Below are 16783 nucleotides of genomic sequence, written 5' to 3'. Positions count from 1 at the left end.
TGAAAGCAACATTTAACAAAATAAGGGTTTTGTGCAAAAGAAAGTCTCTTAAAATCTGTTATTTTACATCTCTGGAAAGGACTTAACAGAACATACTGCAGTTCAAACACCAGCAGAGTAAGAAACCCAAGATGAAATGTACCTCACAGAATGTAAATTGCATTTTTGCATGAGATGTCTGCTGCAGGTGTTAAGCAGCAGATGTACAACATGGCCACAGGAGGTCCTGCTCTCCTCAAATATCCTGCGGAAGAGTTGATGCCGTTTGAGAAATCAGGGAGTAAATGCTGCGGCAGGAAACTCGACGCAGTTCGGTGGTAGTTTAGTCTCTGCAGCATGGCTTCTCCTGCTCCAGTCTCACGCTACCTGTAGCTCAGACAGCACCGGGAGCTCACTTTGTCTTTCATCTGTCAGCGGGTAAGTTCCGTCTTTTATTATGAAATATTCTCCATTTTTAGTTGCAGCAATTTCGATCCGGAGTTTAAATGTAAGAAGTTGTTTCTTTCGTAATCCATGAATGTCAACACACCTTAATTCGTTTGTCTAGCTTGTTTTAAGGTGACACTTTTCAGGACCTGACTATGAAGATATGGATATATTAAAACTTCTTTTAGAGTTGTATTTTCCCCATATAATGAACTCATATACATGTTTCATGAACATACACCAGAAAAAAATCAACTTGTAACTAAATTAAGTATAACTTTGCCACAACATATTTTACTTGTGTCACCCTTTTTATAAACATTCCTATTTTAGGTTACATTGTCATAAAACCTGTCAAGAGACATATGTACATCCTCAAAAGTGGCTTGATTATGTGAAATAATGATAATCTGTTCAAGAAATCTCGCATTACATCTGTCCTCTGACTGAACCAGCTGCAGTGCACATCTGGATGTATCGGGCCAACGTTTAGGATCCAGGTTGCCAGTCTGGTTTCAGTCCCTCTCTTGGTGAACATTGTATATTCAGCTCTACTGAATGTGACACTTACTACTTTCCTTCGGCTGTATCTGCTTGACTTTCACTGACAATCTGGAGAAGACTTGAGAGTTGCAGTGAGACATCAGTGGCGTTTTTTTGTAGTGGAAACGTGATTTAACTGTTGCCCAACAGGAGCGTGCTGCAAGCTTGAAGCCAGATGGTTGGCACTGTAAATGAGAACATGACGCCCATAAAGCTCTGAGGTCTGGAACTGGTCTGTCTTGTGGTTTTTAGGCAGTTTGGTTGAGTCTGATCAAAGGCCAGTTGATCCCTGCTGTTTCCACTTTTGCAGGATGTAGAGAAGTGATCTGAGAGTAGAATTATGACATTTATTGTATTGTCATCTGCACACAATGTGATGTTTAAAGCCAAACAGCAGCTGGGCTCGGCTGGTGCCTGCAACCCACCCACAAACACAGCCACTATAATTTCTATGAGGTAGGATTTTCAGGTATTGATCTTGAAATCTCGCTGTCGCTGCTGTCTAGACATCAAAGTGTGGCAGCTTGCTTTGCTGCCGGATGATTGTGGGTTAACCGGACAGGGTATGTGCATGCTGTGGATCATCATGTAAAACCTCCAGGTGATGTTTCATGAGTCAGCAGCTGTTGTTGTTGATGCTGACACATTGTATTTTCATGGTAACCAATGTCTCAAAGCTGCAGAAAGGTTCATTCCCTTCCAGGGAGTGTAATCCGTGATGATGCTGAGAGGATGCTGTCATTGCTAATGTCATCCTCTGGCTTCATGTTTCCCATTACAGCAGACAGTAAGATGCAGCTACGACTGTGCTGACCAGCAGCAGCTCAAACAAGTCACGACACTGGACAGCTGACTGGGGTACATCTGCATCCTCATGCATTCACACTTGTGTCATTGCTAATGTTTTACTTTGCGTGTCGCCACGAGTTAGTTGTAGGTTGTTGGTTGTGGTTTGGGCTGTTTCTAGCTCTCTGATAGTGTTCGTGTTTGCAGCTGCGGCCTGGAAGTGATTCTGGCTCAGCGTGTGAGTTGGTAACCCAGCCTCAGTGTGCGATGTGTGGACCTGCCTTGTCCCTGTGTCTGCTGCTCTGGATGGTGGGAATGGGAGTTCCCGGGACGCAAGGTACGTTCTGCATCCGTTTGGTGCTTTTTTGGTTTTGGTGAGAGAGAAAGATCTAACTCTAGTGAGTTCAGTTTCCCTGGTACTGAGTTCTCTTGGCAGTGATGGCAACTATAACTAAGTACATTTACTTCAGTTCTTACTTATTGTTTTCATTTTCTGCTACTTTATACTTCTACGGCACTACATTTTAGAAAGTACTTTGTGTAAAGTGAAGGACTTTAAATTGTACTGGAGTTTTCATTACATTATTGTATCGATACTTAAGTTAATGTTCTCAGTACCTCTCTCACCACTGTATTACATGAAATTTAAATGTCATATGGTCTCTGAACTCAGGTCAGGTCACGGCTCCTGCCAGTCTGAGGGCAGAGATAGGTGAGTCCCTGCTGCTTGGCTGCAACGTCAGCACGGAAACGGGCGGAACCGTCCGGCAAGTGCGCTGGCTCAACAGGCACAACAAGGTCCTGCTGGCGTACCAGCCAAACGTGCCGGTGGTCGTCAGCCATCAGGAACCCGACGTGCAGCTCACCGCCTCCCACAATGACGCCAGCTACATCACCATCAAGAGGGTGCAGCCTGATGACGAGGGCTGCTACCGATGCATCTTTGATGTTTACCCTATTGGCCCGCTGGAAGGCACCACGTGCATCAGCATCACTGGTCAGTCTGAGTTCAAATCTCATCTAAAGTTTACTTCCAGAGATTCCCGTTGTGTCAAGAATCTACTGGCCAAACAACTTAATCAGAGTTGGCGCCTCACATCTGTTATCTTAAAGAACACGTTATCTTCAATAAACATCTTTTAGTGCTGCAGCTCACACTCAACATGTGAAACTTTTTAGGGTCACAGAGGGTGTTTGTTTTTCTCACTAGACCCATTATGAGACAGGAAGTAGTAGGCTTGGGTTTGAACTAGCAGACCAGCAGGGGGGGGAGCCCACCCACCCAGCTAGCCTTGGCACTTCCTGTTGTTCCTAAAAAATGTGGACACACATTTTTAATGAAATCCAGCCTCCTCCTGTTGCACACAAGCAGAAGTCCTGTAAAGTTTTTATTGCACAATTTGAGGCCAGCAGAAATCCACATCCAGTCATCTTCATTTTCCTGATATTAAGATTAATACCAGGAGCATCCTCTTTGTCCCAGGCAAAGTGCACCTAGAGGGCAACAAGACGGCCGTGAGCGGGATGCCGGCCACCCTCTCCTGCTGGTACAACCTCCCCGAGAGGGTGCTTCAGGTGCTGTGGAGGAAGACGGCCGAGCAGGGAGACACCACCACCGTGGCCTCCTTCACCAAGCGCGGCCACCAGAAGACCGAGGAGCAGTACAGGGGTCGGGTTAGCTTGAGCCGGACCCTGGGCGACACCCAACTGACCATCCAGGCGGTCAAGACGGAGGACGAGGCGTGCTACACCTGCGAGTTCCACACATACCCAGACGGCAGCAGAAGAGACACCGCCTGCCTGTCTGTTTACGGTGAGCACCTGAACTATCTTTAACACTGTATGCAAGGTAGGTGTTTGGATCTATCATCTAAAACGCACATTACCACGGCTTTCCAGTTTGTTCTCTTTGCGAAAAGATTTATTATTTTATTACTAGTTTGCAATGACTGTCTCTACTGTAGATTGGCCTTCGTATAAATACAAAAAAGTCAACAACAAAATACATACAGAACAGCATAAAAACTAAATTGTTTTATTAATAAATTCGTTTTTGAGGAGCTTTAAAGAAACAGTTCTGTCTGATACAAACACTGAACACCTTCGGGATTATTTTCCTAAGGATCTTGACGCGTATTGTACTGGAAATATACTGTAAGCTGACAGGAAATGTGTGCTACTGTGTGTGTGCGCATCCCAGACATAGCTCAGGAAAGGGAAGGAAGCTCTGTGGATAAACAAACCCTGAGGTGAGAGTTTCTCGAGTGGGTCATTCAACTACTGTTTTGGTGACGGCGCTTCGCGACCCTCGCCAACACTCAGCCGCGTCCTCTTCCTCCCCTCACTGTGCCACCTCGTTAAAAAGAGCACAACCTTTCTGACTTTTAGAAGTCGTCAGCAAACGTTCCAGGACTGTGAGTGGCTGTTGATCTTCCTCCGTGTGTGTGTGTGTGTGTGTGTGTGTGTGTGTGTGTGTTTTGGGGTGATAATGTTGACAGAGGGAGGGTGTCACTGAGGGGAAAGGGGTGATTAATTTGGGAGAAAGCCCAGGGGATGAGTGGCTCACTGTTTCCCCAGACACAAGGCCTCAGTGTGTGTGTGTCCTTCTCCTCGCTCTGCTACATACAAACACAACCACACAGAGTTAGTAAAAGCTGCTTTGCCTCTGTTTTCTGGCGGCCCGTCGGAGGACAACTTGTGTTATTGTGTCCTGGGGGGGGAGAGATTAACAGGCGATGTGCCCTGTCTCTCCATCTCTGCTTTCTGTTGTCTGTGGTTGGCAAGCTCGGACAAAATACAAACAGGCTGCAATTATCACGGAGAAAAAAACCAACATATGCTCAATTTGACTGAAGCAGCCACTGAACACAATCTTTCTCTCACCAGTTTTACCCAAACCAGAGGTGAGTCACGTGACCTCGCCCTCGGGGGTCGCTGAGGCAAACTGCACCGCCCGGTCCCGACCTGCAGCGGAGATCACGTGGAACATCGGCGGGGACAACCAAACACTTGGACCGCCCATTTCATCCGCCTACGACCAGGGCGACGGCACGACGCTCGTGACTAGCACGCTGTTCTTCCAATCAGCGCTGCTCAATGAGCTGTCCGCCAAGTGCTTCGTGCACCACCCGGGTTTGGAGAAACCCCTGACAGTGTCCCTCAACACAAACAGTGAGGAGCTCGTAGATCCTGTTCTAAGGAGTCCAATTAATCTTTTCTCTGATGTCACATCTTATCATATTACCGCAGTTAGAAGTCACAAGTGCAACGACCTTTCCTTTTAGTCCAGATGTGATAAAGCATAAACAGTGATTTAACTATAAGTGTGTGTGTCTGTGTGTGTGCTGCAGTGGGTCCAGCCATGGTCATCCTCCTCTCAGTGTGCGGTGTGGTAGCGGTCCTCCTCCTCTGTCTGTGTGTGTGTCTCTGCAAGTGCTTCATCTGTACTGACGGTGAGTCCCGACTCTTCACCTCCCACATTCACTCCTTCAAGCCACATTCACTCATGAACGACTTGACAAAATGTATTAACAGTTTCTGTCCACATTTGTATGGGTGCCATTTAATACAATTTCATTTAATCCACCTAAAACAGTACCGGTGAATTACAGAGTGTTTGCAGCAGCTGTGGGCAGCAAGGTCACGCTTGTTCTCTTGTGGTTTTCCAAAGGCATTCCGGGAAGTGCACAGGGTTGTTGCAAAAGAGTACATTACAGCATGTCATCAAAAATGAATGTAACTCCTGTTATGAGAAGGTGGATGTTTTCTTTTGAGGCTGCCACAGCTCAGGAAAACGTGGGTGAAGAAAGGGAACCTAAACTGCTTCAGAGTTCAGCAGAAAACTGAGGTTGTTGTAGGAAGCTCTCAGGAGCGACTGTAACTGTAAAAACCGGCCGAGCATTTTGAGTTTTCTTCTCTATCGTGGGACAAAAACACTGTTATGATGAAGTATTTCTACTGGTTACATAAACATCGAGAGCATGGTGGAGCATTTAACAGCTAAAAACAGAGCTAAAAGGACTCATGTTTACAATGTTTACTGAGGGAATAAATCAAGAGAGAAGTCATATTCTCATAGACTTCTTAACAGACTCATTTTGCGACCAGAGAAGTCGCCCCCTGCCGGATTCAGTCACTCAGCTTTGGCTTCACTTTTCAGACCCGCAGGTTGCTGCCTGGTAGTTCAGTACAGTACAAAAGTTTGGAAAGAGATCTCAGAGGAAGTGAATGCGCTGCGTGTTGGTAAAGTAAGAGTGAACAGGTGCGTCGTCACCATGAAATACCTCACGTTGCTCTGAAAACACACATTTGAAAGGTCAACGGGGCTCTCGGGAACTCTCCACATCGAGGTGGCATTGCTTACTCGTGTGTCACAAACGCTCTCCTGACTCCCGTTAACACCTTTCCCACAATGCTCTCCGGGTGTCGTGGAAACAGTGCGGTGCCAGCGTAATGTGGCGTGTGGACCGCAGCCCATTTCCCCTTTATCTTAAATTCTCTGCCCACCGAGGAAGAGGCAGGGGAAAGCCGAAGTTATCGCGGCAATGACAGAAGCCTTGGCTGACAGAAGCCTTGGCTGACAGAAGCCTTGGCTGACGTCGGCGCTTCTGCCGGCCAAACAAAAGTCGTAAGGGGAGAAAAACAAAAGTGGGAGCTGACGCGTCGAGGTCAGCGCGGTCCCACGGATAATCTCGATTTGGTACTTGTGAGCAAACCGGAGCCATAAGAGAAATCCCAACTAATAAAGTTCTTCTAGAGCAATTAATTTCCCAAAAAGATTTAAGAGTGTCCTTTTCCCCGCTCAGCTCCTCCTCGTCTTTGTTTTCTTGTACGATAAGAAAGTAGAGGGCACATACGCCCAATTTCCTGATGTCTCAGAGATGGAAACACGCAGACACGTCGCTTTAATTTATTCGTCACCTCCCCACGTCAAGCTCCAAATTCCACATTCGCCCGCAACAAAGGCGTGTTTGTGTTTTTCTCACGTCCCAAATGTTTCAGACGGTAAGGGACACTCTTGTCATCTTAAATACTGTATTTGCATGTGATTGATGGTGTTGAACCAGAGCTTGCTCAAGCATCTGTGGGATATCTTGAATAGATGGCAGCTGGGTCACTGCAAAAATAGATTTTTCTCAGAAATAAAACAGCTTCCGTTTGCTTGAGACTTTCCACATTGCTTGAAAGTCTTTCCTCATTTTCAACTGCGTGGATCCTGAGTGGAATACAAAGTGGTTGTGCTGATTGTTGTGAGTTAGCAGCCAGAATAAAAGACCCTCTTTCTTTTAATCCTTTGGACTGTGGGGGAAGACAGACATTAGAGGCCTGGAGGAGGGAGCAGTGACAAGGAGGAACACGGCTCAAAGTTGAGATCCTGCCCAGTTGATAACAACACTCGACTGTAGAGACACACGCGTGCTGTCTTTCCCAGCCTCTGCTTGGCTGAAGTGTGCCGGGAACACAGGCTTTTACTGTGATGTGATTCAGATTTCAGTTTAAGCGAGGAGAGCTGTGATGCCTCAGTCCTTATTTGGAGAAAGAACACAAACACTGAAATTTGTCATTTGTCAGTACTTTCATTTTGTACTGCAGTTGGTGGCAAATATCTCAAATATTGGGACGAAATACTGTAAAACAAAAAACTCTCTGCATGACATACACCACTAAAGGGGGGAATGCTTTTGTTGTAACGTGGGTGAACTGACCCTTTAAGACATCACAGAGATACGGTGCATTTAAAGTGTGGCGGAGATGTTCCGGCCTGAAAAGTTGTGATGTCTGCGGCCCAAGTTGAACCGCGAGCCGGCCACAAATAGGTCCCTGTGGTTCCCTCCTGAATCAGTGGGCGTAATTCGGCCTTCAATCATGGCTGGGAAATAGGGCCGAGGTTCTTCCAGTAAAATGCTGCTCGTCTATTTGTGTTTCCGTGTTTTTTGTGGTGTGGCCAGGGTTGAGATGTACAGACTATAAGGTGCAGTGGTGGCACAGCTTCAAGAGCAGGGAGTTCACCTCAGATAAGACGCGTTTATTCATGAAAGCCAATGTTTTCAGTGGCACCTTTTAATCTGTAGCACCACAGGAAGCATGGGGGAGCAGCCACACCCGGCCATGAGGGCAGAAGTCAACTGAACACAGATTGCTCCTCAGAGATTAGACATAGGAAAACACAGCGCACCTTGTGTGTTAACAGGATGCTCGTGACACCTGCTGCTCGCACTGCACTCTCTTTTTCAGTCGCATGTTGTGGCCTCTGCAGTGTTTGATTGATTTTCCAGGTCCTTCTGCCACACACTTAACTTGCCACTCTCGCTCTAATTGGCTTTTTTTTCGGACCACATGTGTCGATTCAGCTTACTGGCTGAGTGGGCCACCGCGAAATAACTCGCATTGCTGCCACATGCACACTGAGGAGTGGCAGGCCGTTAATCACGGCGGAGGAATTCCTGTAGTGTTTCATTATTTTAACTTGTTGGAGCTGTAATCTTCATTGTTACAAATCAAAAATAGGATTTATGGCCTGTCCTGTTCGCATTTAGCTGCAGAGAGCTGCTAGCGTGACTCTTCGTCTTTTTAAGATTTATGTCAAATTATTATAAAGAGTTGGAGAAGATGATACCTTTTATTCTATTATTATAAATGTCACTGCTCAACCTTTTACCGGTGGAATCTCAAGGGGCGCTCTGTCAGGAAAAGGGTGTCACAGGACATCCAGACTGCTGAGGAAGGATTTGTGTTGATTAATGAAACATTGTGGAAAGTTTCTGACCAACTAACAAGTGTGTCTTTTCTCTCTTTTCTCTCTTTTCTCTCCGTCCAGACTGATTCGGAGGCCCGACGTCGCCGCTGCTTTAATGAAGGTCCAGCGGCGCTCTGAGCCTGACCTAGCTGCTCAGCACCGTGCCCTCCAGCTCAGCGAGCAGAAGAAGGGAACAGAGCTTTTTACAGAACAGAGCCAACGCTGCTGGTTCTGCTTCCACGAGCTGGGCATGAAACACATTTCTTTTGACATTTACCACAACGTAAACAGAACTAAAACCACATTATTTAATGCTACATGTTACACTTACAGTATAAAGTGTAGTGATGGTTGTGTGTGTGTGTGTGTGTGTGTGTGTGTGTGAGATCAATTCTCAGATGTGATAAGTTATATATGTATATTTTTTCTATTACCCAATTAGTGGAGTCAGTGAGACAACCATTTTTATAAACTATTGTAGAAAAGAAGGATGATTAAAAGGACGCTGTGCCAATACTGAGCTAGACTTACAAGTTACAGGAAAGGAGGCTAAAATCTGACTTTTAGTGAACCAGCCCTGCTGTGACTCAGACTGAAAGGATGTATTTGAGTGGGGAATAATGAAAGGTTTGTTATTTATAGCTGCCGTGTTGCGCGGGACAGAGAAGGGTGGTCGACTTGTAAGCTTCGCTCGGTGGTTAACACTGCCTCAACAATGAACCCTGCAGCTGTGAATCACTGTTTGAGTGAGACGGAGTGTGTGTTGTGACATTGTTGTACAGTATTTCATGACTTACAGAGCCGCGCTGTAGGAAACACCAGTGTTACAATCTAACTTTTTATGGGCTGTGTAGAGCATAGTAAGGTTTGTTGAAAATATCATTTTAATCTCATTTATCAGGAAAAAATATTTTCTAATAACAAGTTGTTGGATGGTTATTCAGTAATTACCTGTATATAAAGAGGATTATAAGGATTAAATGTTAATAAATGCCTATATTGAAGTTAAAAAAATGTTTCTTTCTTTCTTTCAGTGATAATAATAATCACATCTTCAGTATTCACCTTTTTTAATATCTGTAAGACTTGATAACTAGTTTGCTTTTAAATAATCTGTCTTTTGGAGATATTGATGACGAATAATCAAAAGTTTTCCTTTTGAATAATTCCTCAAATTCCTAACTGAACTCTCCGAAGCGGCTTGGATTCTTCAGACATTGTTGGGTTGTGATGTTTGTGGACTGTGGGTGGTACAGACACCAACATGTTTCACAATACGAAACTCATTTCTTCCACAGCCCACTCCAGTGACTTTACTATTTCACTCTCAGACCTTGTGAGTGGCACACCGGCGTCTTCATGCCTTTTTCTATAATGATCTATCACTAATGTCAATATTTAAAGCTTGAAATATCCCTAAATTAACACACGTCCGGTTCCACAATTGAGTCTCACGCTCAAGCAATCATCTGAAAAACACATTGCAAAGTAATTGTCGGCATGAAATTAAAGCACTTCATGAGCACGAGTATGTTTTTGTAATGTTTATTTAAGTCAGCACTTGACTTCTCCTCAAACTGAATTATTCATCCTGTTTTGGAAATGAAACCTGAATTGAACCATTGTAACGTTTCCCCCAAAGACATTTTTTTTCGCGCTTACAGTTTCCACAAACCTCACAAAGACAGGAAAGGGAAAGTAGTTCCTTTGTCGCTTGGAGGCACTTGACATATTTATTTTTTATTTATAGCAAATAATTGGGACTATCAATAAAAACAGCAGGGCTCATCTGGAGGAAACTGCTAACCTTGAGTGGACTTCACGATAAAATCCCTTTTGTTTTGGTCCCTCTGTGGTTTTATGGAGTCACACTGGTCAGATATATTAATATGAAGTATTTGGCTGGTTCCGTTTTGAGTTCAGAATCCAGAGTTTTACTCTTACACCACTAGATGGTGACCATGTGCATTTTCAAGTTGTCCCATCTAAATTTCTCCACTTCCACTCCCCTTAAATAACACAATGAAGAACCTAGCATAGCTGTTAAGACGCAGAAGCTTTTATACTTCCTTGTCTCTAACTCTAAAGGGGCAACGAGCCACTCTCCACCCATGTGTCACATCATGGGTGGTGGGCGATGCAGATTGTTGGGTGGGGTGTTTGTGTGCAAGTGTGTGTGAGTGCCTGTGCAAGCAATGTGCTTTTAGCACTTTTAAAACCACACATGCCACAGGCCACGCTCACTCCTCGAGCGTCTTGCAGCCCTGCGCTTGTACACGGCAGACTCCCTACTGTCACTGCCTCACTCTCCACGTATTTGACAAATCAGTTTTGAACTCTGTTTTGGGCCATTTAACCAGCTGCAAAATACCCTCCTTCGACACGGCCTCTGTGGATGATAAAAGTCTTCAAAACAGGCAACAATGTGGTGACTGTCTTGTTGCCGCAAAATCCTCTAAAATCAAGAGGCTGCTCATTTAGTGTTAAATATATATATAAATGTAACGTCATTGCATGCTAGATTTCAAACATATCATAGGAAGATAAAGCATCTGTTCTCTCTCTCTCTCTCTCTCTCTCTCTCTCTCAGAACTCCGCTTCAAAATCATGTTTTTATTTCCAGTAATACTCGTATTGCCATGTTTGTTCTTGTGCACTAATTTTAATTTACATTCCACTATCTCTTGATATATGACAAATGATGTTATCTTATTGTCTATAACAAGTATTTTGTTGTAGGAATGAAACGCTTCATGATCTTTTAGAATCAAACTTAACACGATGGAGGCCCATGGAGAGTTTTGGTTCACTTGTCATCGACACTGTAGCGGGTTTCAGTCTGAACTGAAAGGTGCCATTTCCTGGATTCAGAGTGGGAGTTGATCGTGTGATGAGCTGAACTACAACAACAAGAAGGTTTCCCCCCCTGTCCGAGTGCACCGAACATGTGCTTTAACATCTCTCCGTTAAATGTGAGTCATACTCAAATGTGGAAGACAGTAATTCATTCGCACCTTGGACTAGTTTCGGTGTCAAAACGTGGGAAATGTCCAGGTAACGCAACCCTCCCTGCAAGATTATCAGCATAAAAGCCTCATTAAGTTTGGCGTGCAGAAACAGCCGTTTAATAGGATGATGAATTCCTCAGTAAATATTAAAGATGGAGACTTATTTCAATTTTTTTCTATCTCGCCATCTTTCTGATGGATTTCAATGTAACTCCGTACAGCTAATCATGGTCCCCAGAGGATGAATCTTTATTGCAAAATGTGTATTATTTGCTGTAAAACAACTTCCAGCCTTTGTGTTTACACATGTGACGTGTTGTTTAATTCTGCTTCCTGTTCGTCAGTCTGTCTGCTCCCAAATGCACAACAGATACTGTCCCCAAGAACAAAAGCTACTGCAATCAAAGTAGTGCGTAACATAAAAATACACACACACACACACACCAGTATAGATATAGAGACGTTTATAAAAAGGATACCTGCACAAGACGTGTGAACATAGTTACCTTTACAGGAAACAAAACTATTTACCTGTAAATGTGTTGCATTCTGCACACCTACACTGCAAGAGCTCAACAATAGTGGTTTCTCATGTGAGAAGTTTCACTTCTGTGCTATTGCACTTTGATTCACAGTAATACAAATGCACAACACGGAGTCTACAGCAATATTCATTGTTATTCAGGACAGAAAACACATCATTATGCAAAAAAAATCCTCATATTTTGTCAATGTAAAAAACGTTTTTGAAGGCCGTGAAAACCCAATCAATAAAGCATGCTGCATATAAATACAAAGCATGATCATGAAGCCAACTATTGAGAAACACAGATCAGTAAATATGAGAACAAATCAGATACAAGTGTCTTGTAATCTTGAAATGAATGCAATAATAATGCAATTTAACTGAGCGGATTGATTTCAAGGCACGGCTGACTGTTCTCATAGATGGGAGATGGAGGCAAAGCATCATGGGAGGGCTGGCGGCTCGGTGTGGCCCTGCATTTTCCTGCACAATTGGATTGAGAGGAAAGATTAGTTGTTGTTCCCATAATCCTTTTAGTGAATATGTGCTGTATTATAGTCATTCTTGTTGTTTTCTTTTTTACTCTTTTGTTTTTTCAGATTAGACCTTCAGCAGCAAGTCTTCTGCAACAACTGTATGTGAAAATTCAGAAATGTCTCACCTTTACACTTACGTCTTGATGCAACACATAAAGTTAGCATCATGATGAAAAACACAGTGATCCCGACCGCACGGAACACAAATGGCCAGAAGGTGTCCTCCGTCACTGCAAGATAACAGAGGACATTTGATTAAGCATCATGTAAAGGAAACGATTCATGTGTAACAGCGATACCATTGTGAGAGAGTGAATTAAGTTCTTTTACCCAGCTCTGAAGTCATCACTGCAACGGTGGTGAGCTGACCTGAAAAGCATTCCGATTGTTTATTCACCACATAAAAGTGACATATCTTCAATCAGGCACAATGTGAACACAGGTTTCTTCGGTCAGACAGAGTACATGTACAGCCATAGATCTTCTGAGGGTTTCTGATCCAAAGTTCTTCCTGCTAGAAGAAGAGGAAGTTAACATGAATGTGTTTGATTCTAAGTAATAAAGGCTACTAGTGTTTGAAGAATTTAGATTCAAATGAAATGTCAGTTTCACCGCACAACACTAGTTTATTTTTACTTGTGTCATTGTTCTTTGTAACATTGGTACCCCCACCATCACCTATAAAACAAAGCACAGCAGCAATGTTAAGTGTCATGATATGAAGACAGACATTTTGTTAAAATGTATTAAGTAGCAGTTAAAAGTCTCACTCACCGTGGACAGAGACGTTGATGAAATGACTGACACGTCCTCCACCTTGACACTGATACGCACCTGAGTCGTTTCTGCGTACCTTTTGAAAGATCAAAAATGATCTCCCTTCGAGATGTTTTAAAAGTTTCCACTCCGTTTTAATGTGACTGCTGCTGCTCACGTTGACGGGGACATTAGATGTCTCACTTTTGTACCAGGAGACTGTAGGCGGTGAACCGCTGCAGAATTCAACAGTGCAGTGAATCCGAAGGTCTTCTCCGAGGAAAGCTTCATAAACAATGTCTTTAATGACTTTAACTTCAACTCCACAATCTGATTCTTCACCTGCAAAAATAAAATTTAAAAAAAGCGATGCTAATTTTATGTAAATTCTACTGGCTGAAATGTAAATAATGAAAATGCAATGAAAAGTATGCAGAATATTTTCTATCAACCATAACAGATCCTCCTGATGTGCAAACAATTACCCAAGATCACTCCATTATAGCATCAAAGACCCACTTTCTTTACATTCTGTCAGTTTAACAGCCATTCATTGATTTTCTTTAGTTTTTGACCGCAACCACATTCACTTTCAGTCTGTTTCTTTGTTGAGTTTGAATGCTGCGCTGTAGAGTCTTTGCTGTGTCTGCCTGCTCTGGATTCTATAAGTGTATTTAAAAAATATATAATTTTTAGCATCTTTAACATGCAAGTCATCTGATTCCAAAAACTTACTATCGGCATCCAGTGTGAGGAGCAGTGCCGCACAGACGGACACACAGAGGATGGTCAGGCAGCCATTAGGTCTCATGGTGGAAAAGAAACCAGCCATCCACTTCTGTAAAACAACTATCAGTGAAGTTCTGCTCTAGATGTCAATGTCAATGACATGTGGTTTACTTTACTTCCTGCTTTTGAGTACTGTCTTCGGCGTATGCATACCCCCATTACACTACATGTCACAGCACAGAGAAGGACATTTCAGGCACACACAGAGTTAAAGACAAAAAACAGTCAGCAGCGAATGATGGATGTAATCTTATTTGAAATCAAACAGTTAAGGATACACATTATGTTATGTGATTGCACAAAATGATTAGATCGTTATTACATTCTTGATTTCCCAGTTTGAGAAACACAATAATTATTTTAAAAAGAAAGAATTACAGAAGGTCATTAGTCATTCATGTAGTCAGACAGTGAGTTTGTAAGCTCGTGAAACCATTACTGTTATTAGATATGAGGTTACTCGACAGAGTAAATTCAAGTCACGGACGTGCAACAGCACAAGGACACAGTTTTAACCCACAGTGAGTGCGTGACACAAAACATTCAAACCCAGATGGCAAACAAATCTATATTTGTTGAAGACATTTTGTTACTGTTACTAGAACAGGAGTAAATTATGAGATGGACACCAAACAGACGGTCGAGCTTGGTTGCACTCCGTTTCAATTGGGCACGTTTGGAGTGCACCCATTTCTTATTGGTATATGATGACCTCACACATGTCCAGCAGAGTCTTTTGACCAAATTGTGAAGATGCTAATTTTAGCATAGGGCTAAAGTTGAGCTCCTCTGGGATGTGGCACTTTGAAATGTGGTCCTCTGGTGTTAACAGTTGCTGAGTTTACATCAAGACGTCATGCTCTTCAGTCTCATGGGTGACGGGTCTTTAACGCGGATAGCCGCGTATTCCGATGTCTCCTCTCTCGGCATCCGCGGCCGGGCAGCAGCCGCCGCTGGAAGCTGATGGTTGAGAGCAGCATACACAAGAGAACCCCCCGCTTCCTGCACCGCGACCCCCCGTCTCTCTCGGTCCCCTCTCCTCTTGCCGTACACGTGCTCGTTGTCTTTCGGCAATGGCGGCTTGTTGGGCTGTGAGGGCGGGGTCTTTCTCCGGGTCGACCGCCGACATGGCGGAGCAGAGGGTCTTCCTCTTGGCAGAGGCTGAGGGCTGGCGTGCAAGAAGGGTTGCTCGACCATGGGGATCGCCATGTACTGCAAAAAAAAAACATCTTACATTAAAATATTTTAAGAATTAAAAAAAAATGGATGTAACGGTTTGAAATGCACTTTTTTCTTACCCGATTTTCCGTTTGCGTCTCTTTCTTTGATTTTGATTTGCCTGCATGTTGACATTTTGCTGAAGTTAGTTACTGTTTTTAAAGTCACAATCACGTCCCGTATGAAATATTAATCCAACTTCTCACCTTTACACCCTCGCATTGATACGACCGATATAATTATCACTATGATGACGAACGCCACAATCCCTGCAGCAAAGTACATGTACAGCCATAGATCTTCTGAGGGTTTCTGATCCAAAGTTCTTCCTGCTAGAAGAAGTGAACATGAATGTGTTTGATTCTAAGTAATAAAGGCTACTAGTGTTTGAAGAATTTAGATTCAAATGAAATGTCAGTTTCACCGCACAACACTAGTTTATTCTTACTTGTGTCATTGTTCTTTGTAACATTGGTACCCCCACCATCACCTATAAAACAAAGCACAGCAGCAATGTTAAGTCTCATGATATGAAGACAGACATTTTGTTAAAATGTATTAAGTAGCAGTTAAAAGTCTCACTCACCGTGGACAGAGACGTTGATGAAATGACTGACACGTCCTCCACCTTGACACTGATACGCACCTGAGTCGTTTCTGCGTACCTTTTGAAAGATCAAGAATGATCTCCCTTCGAGATGTTTTAAAAGTTTCCACTCCGTTTTAATGTGACTGCTGCTGCTCACGTTGACGGGGACATTAGATGTCTCACTTTTGTACCAGGAGACTGTAGGCGGTGAACCGCTGCAGAATTCAACAGTGCAGTAAATCCGAAGGTCTTCTCCGAGGACGGCTTCATAAACGATGTCTTTAACGACTTTAACTTCAACTCCACAATCTGATTCTTCACCTGCAAAAGGAAAAAACAACAAACACAAACAGAAAAGGTTTATTAATCCTTAGTTTACAGTTAACTGTGATACTAATGTAGCAATTTAATCTGGTACCAGCTAATAAAAGAATTAGGGCTGGTGAGAATTATATATTATGATTTATCTTTCAATGGAATCGTATCGCGATGCAATCATTTATCGAGATATTGTGATAAACTATGATGTCGTCTAAATTGATAATAACAAGCACATACTAACTCAAATTTCTCAGAAAATATATAATAAGACAACTTGGACCCGGATAAGTAGATTAATTAAATCAACATTTTATGAGCGCATAAGGACACTGAACACACGACTTAATACAGTAAAACTAATGACACACACTGAAACTGACATTTGCTTGATGAATGGAAACACAATTTGCATGTACAGTTTTGTGAAAAAGTGTTTTCCCCCTTCCTGATTTCTTATTTTTTTGCATGTTTGTCACACTTAAATGTTTCAGATCATCAAACTAATTTAAATATTAGACAAAGATAACACAAGTAAACACAAAATGCAGT

General features: G+C 43.1%; 3 protein-coding genes across 3 annotated transcripts in view; 2 read left to right on the top strand and 1 right to left on the bottom strand.

Annotated features, from left to right (window-relative positions):
- Positions 1–321, top strand: part of LOC116386137 (OX-2 membrane glycoprotein-like) — a 1715-nt gene extending 1394 nt beyond the window's left edge. The window contains exon 4 of the mRNA XM_031852141.1: positions 188–321. Within this exon, the coding sequence (XP_031708001.1) occupies positions 188–321 (134 nt within the window). The remainder of the gene's footprint in view (positions 1–187) is intronic.
- LOC116385899 (OX-2 membrane glycoprotein-like) lies at positions 302–9505 on the top strand. Its single transcript, XM_031851649.1, has 8 exons — positions 302–417; positions 1751–1827; positions 1963–2092; positions 2429–2752; positions 3239–3568; positions 4642–4926; positions 5106–5207; positions 8573–9505. Exons 3-8 carry the CDS (start codon positions 2023–2025, stop codon positions 8575–8577), a joined length of 1116 nt encoding a protein of 371 aa, XP_031707509.1. The 5' UTR covers positions 302–417; positions 1751–1827; positions 1963–2022; the 3' UTR covers positions 8578–9505.
- Positions 9506–14340: 4835 nt separating this feature from the next.
- LOC116386102 (uncharacterized) overlaps positions 14341–16783 on the bottom strand; it is a 3681-nt gene continuing 1238 nt past the window's right edge. The window contains exons 2-6 of the mRNA XM_031852095.1: positions 15911–16234; positions 15773–15814; positions 15531–15653; positions 15405–15445; positions 14341–15318 (exon numbers count right to left, since the gene is read on the bottom strand). Of these exons, the coding sequence (XP_031707955.1) occupies positions 14953–15318; positions 15405–15445; positions 15531–15653; positions 15773–15814; positions 15911–16234 (896 nt within the window). The 3' untranslated portion in view covers positions 14341–14952. The remainder of the gene's footprint in view (positions 15319–15404; positions 15446–15530; positions 15654–15772; positions 15815–15910; positions 16235–16783) is intronic.

Source organism: Anarrhichthys ocellatus, unplaced genomic scaffold (assembly GCF_004355925.1).
Source record: "Anarrhichthys ocellatus isolate YVR2014 unplaced genomic scaffold, GSC_Weel_1.0 scaffold12, whole genome shotgun sequence".
Classification (NCBI taxonomy): Eukaryota; Metazoa; Chordata; class Actinopteri; order Perciformes; family Anarhichadidae; genus Anarrhichthys; species Anarrhichthys ocellatus.
The sequence above is the reverse complement of the archived record's forward strand: the minus strand, read 5'-3'. Positions and strand labels throughout refer to the sequence as shown.